The sequence below is a fragment of the Centroberyx gerrardi genome, chromosome 10, assembly GCF_048128805.1.
Source record: "Centroberyx gerrardi isolate f3 chromosome 10, fCenGer3.hap1.cur.20231027, whole genome shotgun sequence".
Taxonomy (NCBI): domain Eukaryota; kingdom Metazoa; phylum Chordata; class Actinopteri; order Beryciformes; family Berycidae; genus Centroberyx; species Centroberyx gerrardi.
This window is the reverse complement of record NC_136006.1, coordinates 30,996,275-31,019,480: the sequence shown is the minus strand read 5'-3', so window position 1 is coordinate 31,019,480 and position 23,206 is coordinate 30,996,275. Positions and strand designations below refer to the sequence as shown.

General features: G+C 40.5%; 1 protein-coding gene across 1 annotated transcript in view; it reads right to left on the bottom strand.

Moving 5' to 3' along the window:
* Positions 1 to 1,132: 1,132 nt before the first annotated feature.
* lypd6 (LY6/PLAUR domain containing 6) overlaps positions 1,133 to 23,206 on the bottom strand; it is a 33,408-nt gene continuing 11,334 nt past the window's right edge. Inside the window, exons 2-5 of the mRNA XM_071912621.2 lie at positions 12,587 to 12,763; positions 7,540 to 7,638; positions 6,670 to 6,800; positions 1,133 to 2,437 (exon numbers count right to left, since the gene is read on the bottom strand). Of these exons, the coding sequence (XP_071768722.1) occupies positions 2,264 to 2,437; positions 6,670 to 6,800; positions 7,540 to 7,638; positions 12,587 to 12,704 (522 nt within the window). The 5' untranslated portion in view covers positions 12,705 to 12,763 and the 3' untranslated portion in view covers positions 1,133 to 2,263. The remainder of the gene's footprint in view (positions 2,438 to 6,669; positions 6,801 to 7,539; positions 7,639 to 12,586; positions 12,764 to 23,206) is intronic.

Below are 23,206 nucleotides of genomic sequence, written 5' to 3'. Positions count from 1 at the left end.
AAAATCATTTACAACTGTTGACGGAGCAAACTGCACATGGGTAAAGCAATTTGTCTCTGTAAATCATACTGATGAACTGTTTTCCTCCTGGCCTTTGGCTGGAGTCCTGGTGAAAAAGAGTGAGACAAGAACGAAAGAGAGATGCAGACGGAGACAGAGAGCGAGAGAAGGGAAGTGACCAGTCTCCTCTGTGTCTCGGGCCACCAGCCTAAGTAAATCCTAAAGCCTTGAGAACAATAACACTGTAATTGCAAACGCTGCACTTTCTCCCTGGCCCCGCTGCCAAACACCGAGTGATGGATGAAAAACGTGTCATAGACAATGCAAACACCAGAGAACCGAGGCACAGCAGCGGAAAAAAGGTTTAAAGGAAAAATATCCCCCCTTGGATACTCTTATCCTGTTAAATATGTTGAATCTGCGATGTTCAACTCTACTTCTAATTCAGTTAGTGATTTCCTACGTTTCCCAGAATGCCTTTCAATAAACCCCAGAGAAGGGGCATGAACTTGTTGTTTTCAGTCAAAGGTGGGCGTATGGGCATATAAATATATCTAGCTAGCAAAACGCACCATGTCTTATAGCTGCATTGCATTCTGGTCTATTGAGGCTACTGTGGGTGGAGTAATTGGTCTCTCTCTTCTACGATGGATTTCTCTGATTGTTGAAGGGTGCAAAATGGCGGCTCTACAAAGAAGCCCTCCCTCTTTGATTTTGAGGGACTGACACCAAAACTTGACGTCTACTGTTGTTTTCGAACGCTGAAAAGTTTTCTGCCAAGTCCATTGTAGCTGGAAATACGTCAATGTCATGTCACATTGTCTATGTTTGGCCAGTTATCCATGGGAATAAGAAAAATACACTACCAAACAAGAAAATGGACCCAGAAATGCGGGGTGAAAAAGTGGGGGGGATTTTTCCTTTAAATGGTGGGAGGAAAAGGCTTGTATGGTGTGTATGTCAGTAACTATTTATGCGCATCCACAGGTTTAACTTTTGGTGCCTCTCACTAAATTTAGTGTGCTGTAGGAAGCCCTCATGTTTTCATTCCATAAAAATAAATTCCAACACAACAGACTAAAGATATTGCTGTGCTCAGATATGGGGCAGCCTACTGTATGGAAAGTCGAGTCTATTTTGCATCCCTGGAAAATAATAAAAATATCTCTGTACTTTCCTTTGAACTATTTTCGTTTTTCAAAGAAATAAATCCCAAACACTGTGTTCCACCACCTCATACAAAGAGTCAAGATCCATGCCAAGCTTCCGTTTCCATGGTGATAGACATACTTTCCACATCAGTCAGAAAAGGAAAGAAACAAAACAGTTGTATGTTCAAACTGGAAAACAGATATGCCTTTATGTATCAAGTTTCTCAAAGTACTGGCTTGGCATCTCTGGTCAGATCCCTCTAATTAGTTTAACTGGACTGACATAAATGCCAAGGATAATTCTAAACATCAAGATAAATGAAAAAGAATTAGATGTATTTGTTAATTATGTTATTGATATTTTAAATAATTTCTCAAATTACACCTGGGTATTGGTTCTCACAGGTGTCTTGTTGCCATACCAACCAATAAACTCTCTTCATGAAAAACACCTCTTCTTGAAATCTTCTCTTCTTGAGTTTCACACTTCAGATCCATGCTGTAAACTACAGGTAACATTTCACACATGTCCACTTTTCTAGTCCACTTTTGATATAAAAATAAATACTATGTATATTTACATATGTGTTCAACAACATAGAACATGGAATATTGACTCGCAAATGTAACATCAAATCCTAAACTTAAAAAATCCTAAATTTAAACCAGACACAAATCCCTACACTGGCTAGGGCAATGTTCTTCACTTCTTTCTTTACCACTCTAAAATGCTGAAGCCCACAGACTGACAAGTCCCAACTTGGCGAGACAAATTTCTATGTTTACAGCTTTTCCCTCAGTCAGCCTAGAGGGACTGAGCAGAGTGATGTAACATTATACAGTCATTGTTATGGTGTTTTATCCTTCAAGATCAACAGTGATAATGCCAGTGTTTTCAAAGTGAGTACCACTGTGCAGTGCTTAGTGCTCATTCTCTTGATAACCTACTTAAAGTTGAAGGGTTGTCACAGTTCTTGAATCCCTTTAGAGAAACAGGCCAAATTCCATTATGCCAGTGTGGAATCCAGCCAGGAAGAGTTGAGCAGGTCCACTGATTTACAGGTTCCTTGGTTCCCACGTCCAATATCTAACTTTGATTGTCTCTCCACTTTTCAAACACCACTTGAGATGAGAAAGGTGAGCATGAGAAGGCAGAAAGTCAGTGCGTAGCTTTTTGAAAATTGTCCAGTGCCACTGAGAGGGGAGGTGGTGGCGAAGATGGCGTCTGTTTCATTGCACGGCAGCGGAAGGTTACAGATGTTCCCCTCGCAGCAGGCTGTGCACACCTTGACAAAAAGAGTAAGCATTAAAAACAATTAAAGGGGTATTTAGTAATTTATAACCTGTATCAGAACAATAGGAATTGCCACAACACTAGTGATGGATCAATTCATGAATCAGTCGTTCATTTGAACAATACTTTAGTGAATGGTTCAGTGGTCTGTGGTTGGACTGCCTAAGCGAGTCACAAAACACATAAGCATTCAGGACAAAGACAGTTAGCGGCCTACCTAATGACTTCAGTGCTGGCTGGCTACTCTCTAAAATGGGCTTAATCAACCTAAGATGCAACAAACTCACAGATTCTCAAACTTCCTTGTTCATTCATTCATTGTTGTCTTTACATGACACCCAAACAACAAAATACTTCAAGGCGGAAGAGCAGCTGTACAATTCATTCAGTTCGTCCAACAGTTCAGTTTCTAGTGTATGGGTCAGTAGCTCAGTTGCCGAATTGACATCTTAACTGAACAAACCGTTCAGTTGCTCAGACTGAATGAAAGAAACAGTACAGTGTTCGGTCAGTTGGTTCAGCAGTTCAGTTGCTAGTGTAAGAGTTAGTAGCTCGACTTGCTGTATCGTTCAGCCTTCGTTCATCATGTTGGAGCAGGGGGTGGGAGTGAATCAAATGAGCTGGGGTTGAATTGATTCATTGCTGTCAGAGAACCAAAGAGAACCACAGTTTTTCAGAGTGCAAGTTAGCTAACTGGCAAACTGGAAAGGCAAAGAAGGAACTCAAAATATAAATAAAAAATATAGCCGCAAGCGGCGATTGAGGGGTCCAAGCACAGACAGACAGATAGACAAAACATTACAGAAGGTAGAAAGACACACAAAAACTGACATGTTGTGAAGATCAAACACACACACACACACGCGCGCACGCACGCACACACACACACACACAAATGCACTGTTGTTCCTGCAACACCAACATCTCCCACCTCACCATACAATTAACATGTGCAATACATCGTATATATTTTGTATATCACTGCGGACTCACAGTTTGACCGATCTGAACACCCTTTGACACACTTGATATCTACCATCTAGAGAATGTCTGTGTCAATTTTGGTAGCATATGAATGAAGACTTGTGGAGATATAGATGTTAATTGATTTTGCATATTTTGAAAAATATAGAGTGACGGACTTTTGAATTGACCATAGGTTGCAGTGAGGCAAACGTTTGTCACAATTAAGTGGATGTGCTGAAAAAATGTCAGCTCTGTAGGACGTACGGGTGATTTATTTAGATTTTTTAAATTTTGGAATGTGAAATGTCTAGAAATTTAGATTTGTTGTAATAAGCCACGACCACTTTAATCAATCATTACCAAATTTTATGCATCGACTGAATCATGACCCTAGATGGTGCAAACCAAATTTTGTACGAATCCATGTAGCTGATTACGAGATATAAACTTTTTGCATTTATAGCGCCCACTAGTGATGAAACTCCAAATGCTTTTGGGGGCATGCTCAAGCAACACTTCTCAACATGTGTTACAAATTTTGGCTTAATTAGATGAATGGATAATGAGTTATGGGCAATTTAGTGTTATGGTGTGTTTCGTTAAAAGTTTATTGGTCGATAAAAGCCAAACCATTTGACCTTTCAATAACCTTTACGCAAATTTGAAAGAGGATGGTCCCAAGATTCTGCACACACAAGTTTCGTGTGAATCGGATGAACGGCCTAGGAGGAGTAGCGAAAAAAGAGTTTCGGACAAAATTCAAAATGGCGGAAAATCTAGTCAGACGGAAATGGGCATGGCCTATGCAGATAGATGCGGAATGACCCAAGGAATTTTGATTCTACAACCTACGATTCAGAAGTTATAGGCCAAAATGTAAAGTTGCTTGTTACAGTGCCACCATCTGGTCGACATGGGTGACTGGCCTTGCCTGAGTAGCAGGGGGCCATAGGAACCCACCTGCCAAATGTGCTTGCTCTGGGACTTACGGTTTCTGAGCTGCACATACTTTTAGCGGAGAAAAATAATAAGAAGAATCCTTACAAATACAATAGGGTTCCAGCACCTTCGGTGCTGGGACCCCTAAATATAAATGGCAATGTTTCTTCTTTTCATTCATTCAAGACCATGATATTGACTAGCCTGGTAAGACCATCCTGATCACGTGACCTCACATTCTGTTTCGCTCCACGGATCAGTCTGGACTTCTAGCCGCCCACATCGATTTCAGTGGGCGGGAGTACTTGCCTTGACAGACAAACTCCTTCAGCCAATCAGCGAATCCAAATTCAAGTCGGAAGAATGGCAAAAACGTCTTTTCCGCCGAGAAACTCTGCTAGTGCATACTCTTGTTCTTGTTTAATTGTTGTTATTGAGTCTATTTCTGCAATAACTGCACTTATGGCTGTGTTTACTCTACTAACGTTAACGTTACTCGTTGCTTCGGGAGACGCCATTACTGTTTTGCCAGCAGCGGCCTGTATTTCACGTCATCAACTACGACGCAGTCCCTGATTGGCCCGGTTACATTGTAATTTCAGGAAATCGATGTGGGCGGCTAGAAGTCCAGACTGATCCGTGGAGCGAAACAGAATGTGAGGTCACGTGATCAGGATGGTCTTACCAGGCTAGATATTGGCCATGATAGACCATGATATTCATGATCTCGGAAGGTCAGCAGGCTAGTTAATATAGCAAATGTAGATAGCTAGTATGGTTAGTTTGAATTTAGCTAGGCTAGCTAACCTAGTATGGCCGAGTGCTAGGCTACCTCTTCTCTTAGCATTGCCTTTTTGACTGGGCTTCAGTACAAACGTTAGTTAGCCAGAAAAACTGTGTTTTTTACCACTTCCCATTGAGGTTTAATTTAACCAATGAGATTATTTCTAAAATCTGCTACAGCTCCCCAACTCTCAAACCTCTCCCATCCCCTTGAACTACAGTGGTCTGTAATTCACACAAATAATAAAGTCACATTTTCACAATAGAGAGGGGTAGCTAATTAGAGCACAGATTCAACAGAAACATCTTGTGAAGAGGTCATATACTGTATGTCATGATGCTATCCAAATTTTTCCTTTAAAAGCGCTAGTGTTTATCCACTGGGCTGCATGTGAGGTCCTGTCCAACTATGGATCTTGTCTTTGTAATGTGTTGTTAAGCAAGTCCAATTAGTCCTACTTGGCAAATAAAGGCGATTCTAAGATTTTTTTTCCCTAAGCTCCCCTATTCTATGTTCTTCACCTCCAATTTCCTCCCTGTCTCTGTAAGACAGACTTCCGATGTAGAGAAGAAACACACATCTTTCAGCAGGGATTAGAGTGACAGTGCCCAGGGAGAGGCCTATTAAACTCCAGTCTACGTCTTATCTACACTGAGCACTTTGGATGATCTCCGGATTAACTACACAACCCAGTTAAGTGGTGCTGACTGGGACTGGGAAGGATCCTCAACCTATAACATACTTTCTTTCACTGCTTTAGTGTACTGTACTCTATCCATCATTTGGTCAGTACGGCTACAATAGATGTGTGCTGGTAAGGTCTGGTGTGCTGCAATTCCTACTAGTCCTATTGAGGTCATAGATTGTGTAATGCTCCTTGAATTATATTTTCTTATTTATTTTAGCAGCAGTGGCAGATTCAAATTCTGACAGCTCCTCTCTGGCAGCTGTTGAGTGAATATAAGGGAAACACTATAACTTAGCACCAAGATCACCTCTGTTCTATATAAGCCTGTGGAATAAAGATGTTCTTTTCTCTCCAGAATATTTGGGAACATGATCACCTTTAGGGAAACTCAGGCCACAACTAAGTAGTTTGACCTCCAACCAGTCTACTAACACATTACAATGGCCAAACTGACTTTTTGTTATGTTATACTATCCAACTGTATGCTACCTGTAAGCCTATACTAAAGCTTTATGCATGTACTGGATCTATACCTCTGACCCATTTCACTGTAACATTCGTAACATTAGGTGAGGTTGCTATTGACACTCTCATTGAACTGTAGTACTACACTGATAACAGTGTGTTTGTCTCTATGTTGATTTGTATGCTGTGAACTACATCCTTAATCATTGTACTAGTACCTGACCACTTCTCCTTCTTGCACTTTATGTGAGGTCCTGTCCAGCTATGAATTTTGTGTAATGTATGAGGTCTTGTGTTACCCAATGTAACTATGGGTGTAAAAATACACCAAGCCAACTCCCTCACACATGTAATATTCTTGGCCAGTAAAGATAATTCTCACCTTGTTTCCTTCATGATCCATTTCGGTGCATCCCGTGGAAAGACAGTCCTCCAGGGCCACACAGCGTTTTGTCACTGAGACACTGTCTCCCTCCACATTCATCTTGTGGCGTGTGTAGCAATATCTGGCCTCTGAAGAACAAATGAAAAGTCAGTCACAAACATTGTCACAAATAACCACAGCGGCTGTAATACTACCTTTATGAGAGTGAGAGAGAATGTTATTCTTTTGCAAAGTCTCAAAGGATTTGAGTTGGATTGAGTTGTTCTTTGCTATATAATATCAAAAAAGCTCCATGTCCATGCCTTGAATGTCACTTTTGTCATGCTGCAAACCACTGAAACCTGAGGGTACTGCAGATCGCACCACATTACAAAATGCATTCCACAGGATTTTGGTTAGGCTCTGTATCTCAATCTAAGACAGAGTTTTTCAAACAAAGAATGTACATTTTATGAGCTAGGCATAGAAATACTTAGTCATTAAGAGAGTACTGTAAATCTGTCCAGCAGCGGTCAAGGAGGGCTAGTTAATTTTAACAGGGCAACTATTTATGACCTAAATATGTCCACAGCTAGTGAAATATGTTCAGTAATGCACAGGTACAGAGGCCTCTGAAGAACAAACAGTGCAATAATTTACAACCTCCCTGAAAGCAAGAATGCCAAATCTAAATACAGAGACAAGCTTTTGGGAGGTGAGGAAGAACAGAGAATGCATGTATTGACATTATTAAACATGAGTAGGTAACAGAAAATGCACGTAAGCCAATGGCATTACTTCACAGAAATAGATGAAAGAAAACTCTAGACTTAACCCCATAATTGTCAGCAATCTCTATATGGATTTATCTTGCCAGGATAGTCTTACCTCGTGGGCAGTACAGGTCTGGTGCCCAGCGATTGCACTCAAAGTTGTCTGTTGCATCTTCACAGGTGAAGCACTTGAATCCACCAGGGAATGGAGTGGCTGGGGAAAGACAAATGAATCACATGCAATGAACAAAACTTAGCATTAAACATGTAGATAGAATACTGGGAGCAGTTCTTCAAAAATGTGTTTGGTTTCGAGCATTAGCATGTAGGAGCTTGAGATGGTTCAAAGGTGCAGGTGAAAGTCTGTCTAGGGACTGACGTTTCAACGCTCAGAATCAAACTCCTCAGAGTCAAACAGTAATGGATGGTAGCATATCAGGTCCTGTATAGTGCAAGTAGTATCGCATTCTGAATGTTTCCCAGTTTTGTTTGGCACCCGTCGTGATTCAGATTCTCCCAGAAACTAGTAAACGTCACTGATGTCACTTGCCTGAAATGGGCGAGTATGCGCAGAAAGAGCATAGATATTAAAAGATTATAAAAGGTTTATACCACCCCTCTCAAACAGAATGAAGTTTAATTCGGAATGGGCTGATTTATTATGATTGAGCTATTATTCTGATTATTAGTGGAATAAAAGGCTCCATGTAAATGCAGCTAATGACTCAACGATTTCTTTACTAGGTGCTGAGATTTCTGGCTTTCAAAAGTCACTTTGATGACAAAGCAGTATTACAGTATATTGAATGGTGATATACTACCTCTTCAATAGACGTTTCTGCTGGATCTCTGTTCTAATTAGCTAGCGTTTTGAAAATGTGACATTATTATTTATGTCAGTTACAGGCCACCGTATTTAATAATTAGCCATGACAACCTATGTGTAAAAGAGTCTTTCTACAGGTGTAGTACATCACTTCTTTTGATAGTGATTCATGTCTAGGCTACGGTTTACAACACTGCTAATGCTGCTACAAACTGTGAGCATGCAACAGTTACACCCTGGCTTTCTCAATGCAGGGTCCCTTGAGAGGATGGATAATGTCCATGGTGACCATCTGTTGGGATCAAACGGCGACGCTGTTAGCCTTTCCAATTTCGCACCATTACATTAATCTGATTGGCCCCCTCCTCCACACCGCCTCTACCCCTGTGACAGCTGCAGGTCTGTAGGTCAAGCAAACTTCATTCAGCAAAACAAAGCCTGCCAATCAGCATGATCTCTCCTTGGCCAGACCACGACCCCTCCCTTTACCTCCCAGGATTTCTGGCTAGTGGCTCACTGTTGGCCCCTCCATACAAACACTGAAAGTTACACAAACACTACAGTCTATACAAAAGACACAAAATGTAAGCCAGCACCAGCCCACATGGCCATGAGGGTGACCAGACATGTATGGGCATACTTAATATGCAACTTACCAATGCATGCCTCTGGTGTACATACACACATAGGGTTAGGGTTATATTGGCCTTTAATGAAATATCAGATATCAAGCAGTCAGGGTCGTCCATTTCCAATATGATGGAGACTCCGTCCTGAATTTTATTTTCTTTGATATTGAATATCGGCACAAAATATCAGTGACTTCAAAAACCCATATTGGTTGAGCCCTAATGCATACACAGATAGGCAAACATGTAGACGCACACATGCATGCTGCACACACACAAGTGCACACTAATCAGCACACCACGCATACAAATCGCAAATCCCCAGTGGGACCAGAAGGGTGGCCTTGACCTGCCATGGATATCTCCCGGACTATTCCAGAAAGCCAAACCTGATCCCAAGAATTCTGCCTTTGTTTGATGAGGGATCTTAAGTGATTTTCTTCCTGGCTATATGGGGGCTTGTTTTTGAAGGCTGACTTTGACCTCTAACATGTCTGCTTCCTGGAGAGAGTTGTGTTGATTCAAGTCACTTAATCTGGGGGGTTTACCAACCATATCACAGCTGTCAAATGAAAACCTTGCATCTTAAAAAACAGCTTTGCAGGAATTAGAAACATAGTCTTGTTTACAGATTAGGGAATACAAATTTTTTGTTAAACAAGATGTTTTGATTGGATTTCAAAGGTCTTATGGTCATGAAAATTTAGTTAGTAGTAGTTTAGTTAGTAGGTTTTCATCTAACAACAGCAGTATGCCCCCTCTCAGAGGCAGGAGTTAACCAACCTACTCTTATCCCCAACTGAGGGAGAAAGTAGAGGTTCTGTCTACATCACACACTCTTAAACTAGTCTAGCCAAAGACCCAAATGAGAAATTTAGCCTGAACCCTGTTAAGGACCCACCAGAATTGGTGGCCCAGTCTGGGTCCTGTCCTGACCCATGGTCTAAGAAACAGCGAACTACACAAACAGAAACGATAAAGAAGCAACCAAACCTTTGAGGTGCAAAGTAACAATTTACCAGCACTGACAGGTATTTGGCACTTAACAGGAATTGTGATGGTGATTGCCGAGTTGACTAGAGCACCAAATAGGGTGAGAGAAAAAAAGAAAAACATGGAAATCTGCCATTCCTCTGGAAAATGATCTAATTGACACTGAGGTCCAATTAGTGTTGGTCGCTTGTCAGAACATTTTGTCTGAGTCCCAGGGACAGCCATGGGACAACAATCAATTAGCCTTTTGGTGATTATCACATTACCACTTCGCTGGCTACAGCAACTCCACAGGCCAATTGCCTAGTGCTTCAATGTCTCAATCAGTCCTCAAATCAAAGTATGAGGACAGTTCAGGCTGTTTCCAGTGTTGTAGGGGATCGTTCTACTCTGTAGAGGCCTCAGGCTTGGGCTGATGTGTGAACAAGACAAAAGGGGTTAGAAGCCAGAAGGCAAACGAACATGGGTGAGGTTAACTGTAATGGCTGGCTATCCATGGATTCACATGACGGCACACCGTACTTCAAAGACCCAGGCTCGGAGAGAGTGTATGTGTGTGCGTGTGTGTGTTGGAGGGGAGGGGATGCAGACAGTTGCTGCACCAGCTGTGGCTTTGTCTGGCTGGCTGGCAGTGAAGGGATCAGTGGGTACTCCAGCCACAGCTATCTTCATAGCCCATAGCTGTCAGTTCCATTTTTGAACGAGGCGGTCTAGTAATGTTGTGTGGTGTAAGCAATATAATTGCTTAATACGTGCGTGAGTGAGTGTGAGAAAGAGAGATAGATGACAGAGATAGAGTAACCTCTCCATGGGCCCGTTAGTGCTGCTCTGTAATAACGCTGGCTGACTAATGACGGCTCTTACACGAGGCTGAGAGTCTGAGGGAACCTTGGTTTACAGCTTCCCAGGGATCAGACACCGCATACACTGACACCAGGCCGCGAGATTACAGAAAATCCACCCTAAAACACTTAATCACTAACAGCTATCGGCAATGTTTCCCTGCATTTCTGGGCCCATTTTGTTCTTTGGTGGTGTATTTGTCTTATTCCTCTGGATAACTGGCCAAATGTGGATGATGTCCAGCACAGCTACAATGGAGTTTGCTAGCAGAAAATGTTCCAGCTATCTAAAACATCATCGGGAAACATCAGGTTTTGGTGTGAGTGCCTCAGAATCAAAGACTAAGGGCTTCTTTGTAGACTCACCATTTTGCGCACTTGTATTTTCATTGGCTACAGAATGTCAGTCAGCGACACCAGTCACGAGGAGACTATGTCACCACTAGCGCCATTTTTGTTTTGTGTTAAACTTTCCAGCGGGGAGAAGAACAGTCCAGTTGAGTTTGTTATTAAAATGTCAGTTTTAGACTCTGTCATGCCTCAAGTTTGTGCTAACATCATATTACAGAGAGGAAGCCTTTACAGAAGCTGTTAGCATTGTGTTAGCATTTCTGCAGGCTACGGAAACTCCTTTACTCGATTCTGATTTGTCATCCATTTTCTTTGCTTTTTGCTCCCCTTTTGTGTGAAATAGAGATATAACAGGGTTTCCCGCTTGCGTATGAAACCCTGGTAGAGGTTGAATTCACTCATGAGAAGTTTTGACAGGTGCAGTCTCATGCGAACTTGAGGCTGTTTAGACAGTGATACCATAGCTTCCAAAATGCTTACGGTTAGAAAACCGTGCCATCCCTAACAGTAAGGTAAGACAGGAATGTGTGCACAAGCAAAAGATTGATGGGACTGATGAGATTCAATTCGGGGAGCTCCACACACAGTGACTGGTTTGAAGTCCAGTCACGTGACAGGAGCGATTATCCTATCATGTTCACAGACTAAAGAGGTGTCTTGTTCTCTTGCTAATGGTCACTCATTTCTCTCCAGACACAGTAAGGTGACTCCCTTCAAGAGCATCTTTTGTTTACACTCAAAGACAGGCTATCTAGAATTAATTTTTAATGATTATTACCATTGTTGTTGTCGCTGTTGCTGCTTAGCTGCAAATTCTTAAGACTTAATGTGATTTTGAGGAATTTAGACTGCCTGTTAAGTAATTTCTTACTTTTATAGACTAGTTTTTACGGAATTGTTTTTTTTTTAATCTTGTGTTGTTTCTTATGTTTTGTTTTCTTTTAAATCTCATTCCATCTTACATACAGTATTTATTTATTCTTCTTTTAACCAATTTTTTTCTTGACTGTGATTCCTATTTTTATCTCCCCATTATGTATTTTACTATTCTTGTTTTTATTCCTTCCTGTAAACCACCCTGTAAACTCTGCTTTTAGACAACTGTTATATAAATAAAGTGTATTATTATTACTATAAAGATTTATATGATTATTATTAGTAGTACAACTAGTAGTAGTATTAGTAGTATTTATTAGCATTTATTGTTTATGTATTATCATTATTTATTATCATCATTTACGGCCTCATTTATTTGAGACTGTGATTAAGGCCTATACAAATAAACTTTTAAGTATTAATTGTAAGGTTAGGATCTCATGAATTTAGTTTGTTTCATGACTTTTAGTCAAATTAGTCTAATGCTTGATTGACAAGTCTTTATTCTGAAGAACTTCACTTAGTAATAATAATGAAGAACAAACAAATACAGATGCCTCCTCCAACTAACCTCTGTTACCTTAGTCTACCTCCATTTGGAAGACAATAACGCTATGCTGTTTGAAAGTCAGATTTGACACTCACTCGAGGGATGGAGGTAGATGATGTCTTGTTCGGTGAAGTCCCTTGTCTGGGCGGTTTTCAGCAGATCAGAGATGATGGTCAGCAGTAGGACCCAGGCCACTGCAGGCCAGGGCTCCATTGCTGGCTGCTGTGGCTTCACACATGCAGGTTTCTGACTAGAGAATCTCAACCGTATACCTGTTGGGTAAAACATACAAACAGAGATCCTTGGTTATGACTGTTTTGTGCATGAATGTAATTTATTCCAAACAAAGTGGAAACACAAAATGCATCACTTCCTGTGCGGCAGAAGATTTTTCACAGGAAAGACCTACAAGAGACCGGGTGCTTAGAACAGCAAATGTAAAAGGTTTCATGAACTGGATATACAGCAGGTTGAATCACTTTTGTGTTATATCAATCAGTGATAGAGAATAGCAAAACAGACATTTATTTACATGAACACATTGCAGATTACTTTAAATCTAATTGTATATCCCTTTCTGTTAGTATTATCATTCCAAGGAAAACTCCTTTCTCACAGGAGGAACCTGTAATAATTCAAAGCAAGAGTCTATGATGCCAACTCCATTGAACAGTAACTATGAGTGTTTCCAGTCCTATTACTTGGAGGAGGATTGGGATCCCTTCCAGATGGCCAACAGACAATAAAAAGATTGAGCTGCATTCATCATTAACACAACCATCCCCAAGTCAAGCATTTCCTAATGATATCAGTGTCATTAGTTGGAGTTCAGACTGTAATGCATCACTGGCCCTTTTACCCCCCTGACTGTGGTTCAGATCTGTCTTTGTGCAAAAACTGGACAAAATGTTAGGTCTCTAAGCAGTGACATACTGCTTAACTTTGCTTGAGTCCCAAGTCAGTCTCAAGTCTTGAGGCACAAATCTCAAGTCAAGTCTCAAGTCTAAATGTAGAACACCAAGTCAAGTCAGAACAAATCAATCATTTAGTTTTCTTAAAGAAAACTAAATATCTAGGACATTTCAATGCAATGTGGTTTTAATAGGATAAAAACTTGGTAAGAGCATCATGAGTTTAATTTCTATAATCAGTTTCAACTTCAATAAATGCAATCATTCCGTAGAAATTGAGAAAAGAGAACTTAAATTCAGTTGTCTGGTGGAACAAATCTCATCACTTTCAATCCAAGTCATTTACACAAACACACAAGCTTTTGTCAAGACTTTAGAAACCTTTTAAAGTCTTCAAAGGGCAAGTCAAAGTCAAGTCCCAAGTCACCAGAGCCCAAGTCAAGTCAAGTCTCCAGTAATTAAAATTGTGACTCAAGTCTGACTCGAGCCCAAGTCATGTGATTCGAGTCCAAGTCATGTGACTCGAGTTCCCACCTCTGTCAATTTCCCTTAAAAGGGAACATGCAAAAAGGGCACAAGATTGCAAACAGAAACAAGTCAAAACCTTTGTCATGCCACCATTGAGAAAATCACTATTGACTTCACAGAAGACAGAGTTAGTCAAACGTTAGTCTACTGTGCTAACAACCTGAGGGAATGTGTCACTGGGTGAGTGCCAGTAGAGTGATGTGTCACCAAAGAGAGAAACCTGCCAAGAGTTCCACACTGATACCACAATTCAGTCTGAGGCTGACAAAAACAGGATGGCTAAAATAATGACTTTAACATACTGTATAATGTTCTCTGACTTGTTTTAGTAAAGCTCTACTCACAATATGATAATATAATTTGTATGGAGAGCTTGTGAAACTGTGATGGTCAAGCCGTCTCATTTGTGATTACTAAAGCAGAATAAAATGGAGCTGATATCACAATTCATTTTTCTGCCCCACGATGCACATCGTCACTTTTTTGTATTGCGAAATATTGAATTTCAATATATCGTCCCATCCCTATTTGTTACCTTTCTATGACTGCGTTCTCAAGTCTCCATAGGGCAATCCATTAGGTTGAGGCGTTTACAGCACCACAGGAAACAATTGTTTTGTCTCTTTTCAATACACCAGACAAGAGTGGGTGAAGATTTGCCCAAAACTCCCTCAGGAAATACACATGACAGTCAATATACATACAGTACGTCCATTACAGTAAATATGCTTTACCGAGACGAAATACACAATGTTTGGAATTGATCAGCCAAAATACAGAGGACCACTTTAAAGATTCTCACCATCTCCAAGGTCATTCTTGCCGCTCCACTCAGGTATTCTAGGAACATTTGGGCTTCTTCAAGTCAAAGAACGACCGCAGTCCCACGGAAGGAGACTTCCCCATCCTTGTTTACTCCAGAGAATAGGAGAATGGTCTGACTGCCTCCATTCAGACCGCTAGCCTCCCCTGGCACCGTCCAGGGTAAAGACAGGGGGGGAACAGACCGCTGACTGAGACAAGTCTCGTCCATCACCCCGCGGGTAAAGTAAGGCCAGCCTACGGTGTGATTGTGTTCTCCGCAAACCCAGTGTGAACATTGGCCCGTTCCGTCAGCAGGCTCTGACAGGGATACACAGGACAGCCTGTCACACGGACAAGAAACAGCTTTGACAGTTTTAGAAAAATGAGAGCCCGTTCGCACATTTGTCACATGCACTTGACTCGAGTCCTTTGTGCACTCTGCTCTAGCACAGCAAGATACAGCGAGGGCCCTGCTGCAATTTGGACCGACTCGTTATCAATGAGCTAAACGCAACTCACAAAGAGCCATCTAAACATTCCACTGAAGTTCATGCTCAGTTCAGTTTCTGCAGGCAAAACCTGACACCCACACTTATAAGTCGAACATATTTACTGGCATTAAAGGGGCATTTACCTCTGAAGCTCCCTGGGTAATTTTAGGATTAGCTTCCAAATGTCAGCTGACCCAAACTGAGGAGTGTGAATGTATTGACTCAGAAAGGGCCCTGCAAGCCAAATCCAATATTATTCACAAATTGCATTTCCTTGAAGTTTAAACCTGCTCTAAGGCATCTTTTGTATGGGCCTTCTGTAGCTGGCTGGTAATGTTGTTAAGGATAAGCGCATGTAGCCAATTACAATCTCCATCACCCTAGGCGATCGCTGCCGTTGGGAAGTATTTGATTTTAAGTACTGTAAATCACTTAAATGCACAAAAACAAGTGCAATTAAGAAGAGTGCAAATCAGAGATTTATGCCGTGGCTTGCACTCATTATCTTTCTGTTAGTATCAAATAATACTGGCAGGCATTTAAGTGGATAAATGGTGTTTAAGGCAGCAAGAGCTTAGTGGCATCATGGGCCAAAACTTCAGAAAGGCTGAGTAATGATCTTTGTGTAGCTAGACTGACACACTGACTGATTTTCAGTGAGCCAAAACAAAACATCCTCCACGTTCTGTGCTCAGATTCATAGTGTATGTTTTTTCTGCTTTGGCTTTAACCTGCTGCTGCTGTTGCTTGAGAAGGTAAGTCAGCAATTTAACGTTAAACTGCTGACTTTTTTATGCAAATGGGATAAAAGCTCTGTCTTTACTGTGTGTTCACTATGAGCAACATGAGCAACAAGTCAGCGGAAGTCCATTCATTTCGTATGGAGCTGAGCAACCGGGGAACATCAGCTGATGTGTGGAAGAGTTGGCCATGGCAGCCAATCAGATTTCTGCATTCCCTTGTTTCCCTAACAATGTGATTTTGTTCCATGAACAATAGTTCTGTCTGGCAAGTGTAAAATGGAGATGTTGATTACAGGCATTCAAAGCTTCCCAGTTCTCTACAACTTTTATTTGAAAGACTACAGGAAAAAACGTATCAAAAATGATGCTTGGAGAACTGTAGCATCCATTGTTGGGGTCGATGGTAAGCTCTGTAGCAATTTTAGAGTTTATTTTCAATGAATGCTACTTAATTAGTGCTTGTCAGCTAGCAATGCCTAGTTAAAACAACATAACGGTATGACAGGCAATACCAGAGCAGTAAAAATACATAATTTACCTCTTCAAAATGCTGACCACTACATAGATTAAATCCGAGTCTCTGGCTCCGCCCACAATTGGTCCAAATAGGGCAACCCCCCGACCAAGTTGCTCACAGTGTGTTAAGGTAATAGAGTTAATGATAACATATTTTTCAGTGATTTTCCCATGTCAAATCACAAGAAAACATAGCAGTGATTCTGTTATACAAAGGAAGGAATTTGTGCCTTCTGCACCTTTAACCTGTGCTTGACCATATTTTTGCTTCTACTTTCTTCAAGCATTTTCCGCACCATGCTGATCCAATACACAGCGAATTAAAGCTTACATAATGTAAGGAAAGCTAACACCTACATCCGTTTAAGGTGCAAACTGATCGGTGACAAAAACTGCAACATACCAGCGGGCTGCCGAGTCATGGCCTCTTGTAACGCACTACCTTTTGACCCTGTGCACAATGCACCCCGGCACTCTGCGACCATGCTGCACTGCATTGAGTTTCCTCAGTGAGATCCTTATCACAGCTAAAGGTCTGCAATGTATTCAGTCAAAGACCAAGACCAGAGGTGTACATATCAACCAGAGGGGGGGATTCCTCACCCATTTCCTGTTTCCTGCCACCATTAGCCCACGGGGCTAGAAAATGAAAGTTTGCAGAGGAGCAGAAAATTTATGAAACGACTTTGGTCTCTGTGGGGAATAACACTGAATTAATATATCATAATGAGCTGACAGATTTACTTCTTGTTATGCCTGGAAACGTTAAGATGTAGCTTTGATATTTTCACTGCAAAAATATCCTTCCTAACATCCCTTAACAATCCCTGTTTCGAGAATGTTCTTGAAACAAGTGACTATATCTTGAAATAAGGTAAACCACTCCACTAGTATCAAGATAATGCCACTGGATTCAAAAAATCCTTGAAAGAAGTTGATTTTACATTGGAAACAAGTGGAATTACCTCACCCCATTGGCATATTTTTTCACTTATTTTCAGAAAAATAAGTTTTTAAGACTCAATACTAGAGTAAATGACTTATTAAGATTGGTATTTTTTCATGCTATTACCATGCAGTTTACGGCAATGAAATCAATTTGATTATTTAATGTGATTTTGCATATGTCAGCATTCGTTATGTATCGATATCAAAATAATTACTTATTATTAGTGTGATATTAGCTGTGTCCATATCACCCTTATATACAGTCTTATAATATAAGTAGCCTAAAAATATGGGTGTAAGAGGTGTACTGCATCATTTGTTGGAAGACTATGCATTACAGTAAAATCACATGTAAATAGAACATACAATGAAGAAGTTGTCAATTGCATTCACCAAATATAAGTTCAGTATTGTGCTAAAAACTCCTGACTGAATCCCAACAATCATCTTTTCTACCATCAGTGTACAAAACATTGGGGACACAACATTGACTTGTACCCCTTTGTCTGAGTTCTTGCAAGGTAATAAAAATCTTTCTTCCCCCCCTTCCCCCTCTCATCTGCATTTCCCCTTCATGACTGCAGTGGATTTAGTGAGTGAAATCAATATGGGGTCACAGCTTTCACCAGGATTCACTCATCAGCCCATTTCGCGGAAAGAGCAGGTGGTCCAAATATTCTGTATAATCACTGTATCTAGAAAATAATGCCATCTTTCAGTCTTATCACAAATACGAATACTTTCTCAGTAGGAAAACTGAACTGACTTGCCGGGGAACTCATGAGAAGGATCAGCTCTGATAGCTGTATCACCTTTGCCACAGCCTTTTCAATTCAAGAGAACAAAAAAAAAGAATAGCTTCTATAAGAGGAGAGAGCTAGAAGACACAAACAGTCATCCCATTGACATGGACACCAGGGTCTGGTTTCAACGCTACAGGTGTCCTAACACTGGACTACCAAATCAGAAAGACAGCATCAGACAATGTTTTACTCAACCAAATGATAAGTAACCATATCAGCTTTTCCTCCATTTGTTTTTTACTTGCAGATAAAGTCACTAAACTACTACTACTATTACTAGCATCACTTTACCTCCAGCAACAAAATGGATAGAAATGGATAGAATGGGGAATCCAGTTTAGAGATTTGGCTGGTACACATGAGATGGCTGCAATAGAATGTTCGTTATATGCAATGCTTCAAAATTCTGTTAACTGGTTTATTCATGGCCTGAATAAGTATGGACACTAGTTGGGTTACTCTATGCATGGAGAGGTAGCCAATCAAGGGCTTGGAACCAGAAGGGGGTAACTGGCACTGAAATATGGTATATCAAAATAAAAGCTCTTGAAGAGATCTATTTAGTAATGTAAGGAAACAAAAGTACAACATGGAATCATTTTGAATAAAAATACAAAACCTTATAGCCTTAACTCAAAAATGTGTGTATTGATTTGAGCCAAAAGGGCACATGTTCACTAATGCCTTTCTGTAAGGTCTTTTCTTGTTATTATGAGCTCTTTTCTTGTTATTGTAAGATCATTTCTCATTATTATGAGGTCTTTTCTCATTATTATGTGATCTTTTCTCATTATTATGAGAAAAGGATCTCATAATTCTGAGATCTTGCCTTGTTCTTATGAGATCATGCCTCAGTATTATGAGATCTCTTTATTATTATGAGGAAAGAATCACAAGGCTGGTTTACGATTCACAGCTTTTTATTCACGAGTTAAGGGAAAATTTAGGGGAAAGCTACATCTAACCCTGTAAAACATGTAGACTTCAACTATGTAGCATAACATATTTTAGCCTCATTCAGTTACATTGTTATATATGAATAATTATGACATAATAATAATGACATAGACAGTGTCTTCAGTCCAGAACTCTATAATTATGTGAGCCACTACTACTATACAACTGATTTATAACACATTTATAACACAGTTTATCAGCTTTTTTTTTTTTTTTTTTTGTAGTACTGTTTACTGTGTACTCTTTATTTGTGTATATATACCATGACATTATCATTATCGGAAGTTATTTACAACAGTTGATGAAAGTTAGGTCCATTTTTAGCTGTAAAGTTTGCCAAGACCTACTTACACTCTTCTCCATCACTCCCTTTGTATTTATTCATTTGTCTCATTTGCTTTGTAAAGCACTTTGTAACAGTTGCTTAGAAAAGCGATATGAATAAGGTTTATTATTATTTGTATGTTACAGAGTGATCAAATGTGTTTGTTGCAGCCTGTCTACCGTCTTTGCTTGACACCCCACTGCGAACATCCCTGTCCTGACCAGATCACATACAGTCCCTCGCTTCCTAATAGTGTTTCCATTTCGGAAAAGCTTGATTTCATTGTATGGCTACTGACAGCTTTAGTGTAACGATATTGAGGGCACATTATGATTGAAATCCAGCAGAACAAAATGGCGTTAGAGGTTGGAGGGTGACTAACTCCAAAAATATGCAGGCGTCAAATAGATAACCAAGTTATTTAGAGCTGGCCAATGAGCTCAAAATCAATTTAACACCAGTAACATCTGACCGTGTTACAAACACCGGATTTCTGCATAGGAATTTGATATCTTTTGTCAGAATTTGTGAGTGTAAACCAGGCATTTCTAACAACACAAAGTAACACACCTAAAGTAAGTATTATTCCCAGACCTAGGCATGGATACAAACCAACTAATGACAACATTAAAGCCAAGACATAATTGATTGATGGCTTTGCAGCGCAACTTCAAATCCACATTAAGCTTAAGCCGTATTAAGTCAGGAAATGCTTGTTGTGGAACTTCAATCATGCAGACCCTTTAACTGTAGTCAGGATGTATGCCATGAGCAACACATGTCATCAAAGCCTCATTGCTCACTGGCAACCCAGTAAACAGAAGCTATGGTATCGTCTTGTAGGCCATTATTCCCATTTTGTATAATGGCCTGCAAGACGATTGACAGACTGCTGGCATATCTGTTGAGAAACAAGTAGAAACCCCCCATAAAATAAAACCGCCTTTCTCACCCTAACAGACATCCTATTGGTTTGGCCACTTTTGAACAGTTCCTCTCTGTGTTATGTCCCCAACATCCTGGAAATATGACTAATTATGCAAGCAATATGCTCTCAAAATGCAATTTCATTGTGACTTTCACATGCTTTTTCTTTTTTTTATCAACTCCACCAAAAACGCTGTGGGATTGTCTTTTTGAGGAACAGGTTTACTCCATGATACATGCAAATAAACAGAAAAATTAGTTCATCTGGGAGTGTTTAAGGTTAATTAGAAAGTGTGTGTGTGGTGTGTACGTGTGTGCGAGTGTGTGGCCTTGAGTGTATATCAGAGAGAGAGTGTGTGTGTATGTGTATGAGTCAAGCCATAAGGGCAGCAACCAAGTGCTTTCTCATTTAGCTGTGTTCCAGCAGCATGGCCCCAGGTGAACAGTAACACCATGCAGTTGCAGATGTTGTAGGTGGGCTAAAATGACTCCTATTCATCATCCACTGTTTGCTCATTGATTCTCACACTCATGGCTCTCATTACTCTTGTTTTCCCCCTTTTCTCCTCTTGAAATAATATAAATAACCCGCTAATAACATATTTCAATGATATGATTTCCAACCAACAGCAACTGCACACAACACCGCAGGAACTTTTTATCTTACATACATATATTAACCAGGCCGATTAGCTGCGTAAGCACAAATTTCTCATACACAGTGAAAGTCATTGTGCTACACGCATATTTCTAAACCCATTTTGAAGACACTCGTAATCGCTGGAAACACACGTGGAGTTCTATTATGCTAACCTTCAAATCATTAAAATCTCATTTCCTACATTTCCTTGTTTGTGAGAGGCAGAGGTAACAGAGGAAACATAATTTTTTATATGTGACTGCATGGGAGACTAACCAAACTGATTATATTTCAACAAATGACATTTATAAATTGGCTAATGTTGAGGATGAGGATGTCTCTAGCAGTGAGGAACGTCTCCAGCATTTCACAAAGTGATGCACACTTTTACTGTGTTTTACTAAGTATATTACCATGTGGGCTGGAGGGAAGATGACACAGCCACCTTATCACACAGCCAATATCAGAGATTTGGAATCAAAAACCAAACCTAAGATGTGATGATTCAAGGCATGTGTGTCCTTGTGGGTCAAAGCACCAGGAGTCCCTCTCTGAACAGTTGCCAGCTGGAGAAAGTGATCCGCAGCTCCCGGCAACTCGATATTCTGGGCCGCGCAACAACCTGTGAATAGTGGTTCCTCCCATCCGAGGGGGAGAAATGCAAATCGACCGTCTTGTGACTCTGAGAACTGGTCCGACCAGATTCAGAGGGTTAGTGGGAGGGAGGGAGAAAAGAGGGGTGAGGTAGAGACACTGCGAGCTTTTCTGTCTGTGGGCCTTTTCCAGTTGTGCACAGGGAGAGGTTTGTTTCAGCCTTATTCGTTGGCTTCCATGCAGTGCGGGGCAGACAGTTAATCGTGAGAGTGGATCACTCTTTAAACAAGGACTGCACTAATTGTAATACGCTTACCTCCAGTAAGATTACTTGGCCATTACTTGTCTGGTCTACTGAAAAGCCCCCCAAATCAATACAGTATGCAGACCTATTGTCCCCGAACAAATCCAATTAGCATGTTCACAGGAAAATTCCAGAGAAACAAGCTAAAGCTGATTATGTAGGTTTGACAACCGCAGCCGAAATCTCCAGCCTTTTCATTGAGCCAAAAGTGGCGGAACGATATAGGACAATGTGTATAACTGTAACAGGCCATCCCCTCCTGTCACTTGCCATGGCTGAGGCTCTCTGGTATTCCACAAAGCTGGGGAGTCAGTATGGATCTGTATCAGAGGCTGGTTAATTGAAAATCTGCATGCTTACCCTCCCTAATCCAGACGATTTCTTTTGAAGTGCTGCAAGTCAGCTGTATAATTTTTTAATCCTCATCCCGACCACTCGGCACATTGGAAGATCTAAAGGATTAACTGTGTAGATCCCACATATAAGCGGGACAGATTGGTAATGGATGCCAAAAATACCATAGCCGGGAGAAAGGATGTCTACTGTAAGAAACTGTACTGGAATGTTCTCTGCACCGAGCGCTGAGGGTTTTGTTTTCCGACCAAAACTGTTGCCTCAGATTGGAAGTAAACACAGAAAAAGCCACAACCAAAGATATATTGTATGTTCACCCTTCAGAGGAATTCTCCAACCTAAAGAGATGCAATACATACTATCATGATTGGAGCTGGAGATGCCATAGTGTGGGTTAACTCCTGAGCTGATACTGTTTTCTGTGTTTCTGTGATCATGTGGCTCTGATTTATGTAGCCACAAAGGAAATATGTTGTCTGCTAAGTATTTAACACAGTTACATTTGAGTTTACTTTAGTAACAATTATCCAGTTAAAACATGATCAGGATGCATCCATAAGTCACTGAAATCCTGGTGTTTGATTTGATTTGATTTTATTAGGATCTCTTTTAGCCCAGAGGGCTGTTCTTCCAAGAGTCTAGTCCAATAAAAATCATCGGTTTAATCAGAAACGAGAACAGAACATACATACACACACACACACACACACACACACACACACACTCATACACACACGCATCACATCACGTTTTCAGTAATTCTAAAATGTCATACCAGTACAATAACATGTCAATAATCCTTAAAAACAACAACAGACAAACCAACAAAACTAAAACAAATTCAATTTAATACTTTTTTTAAAAGTCCTT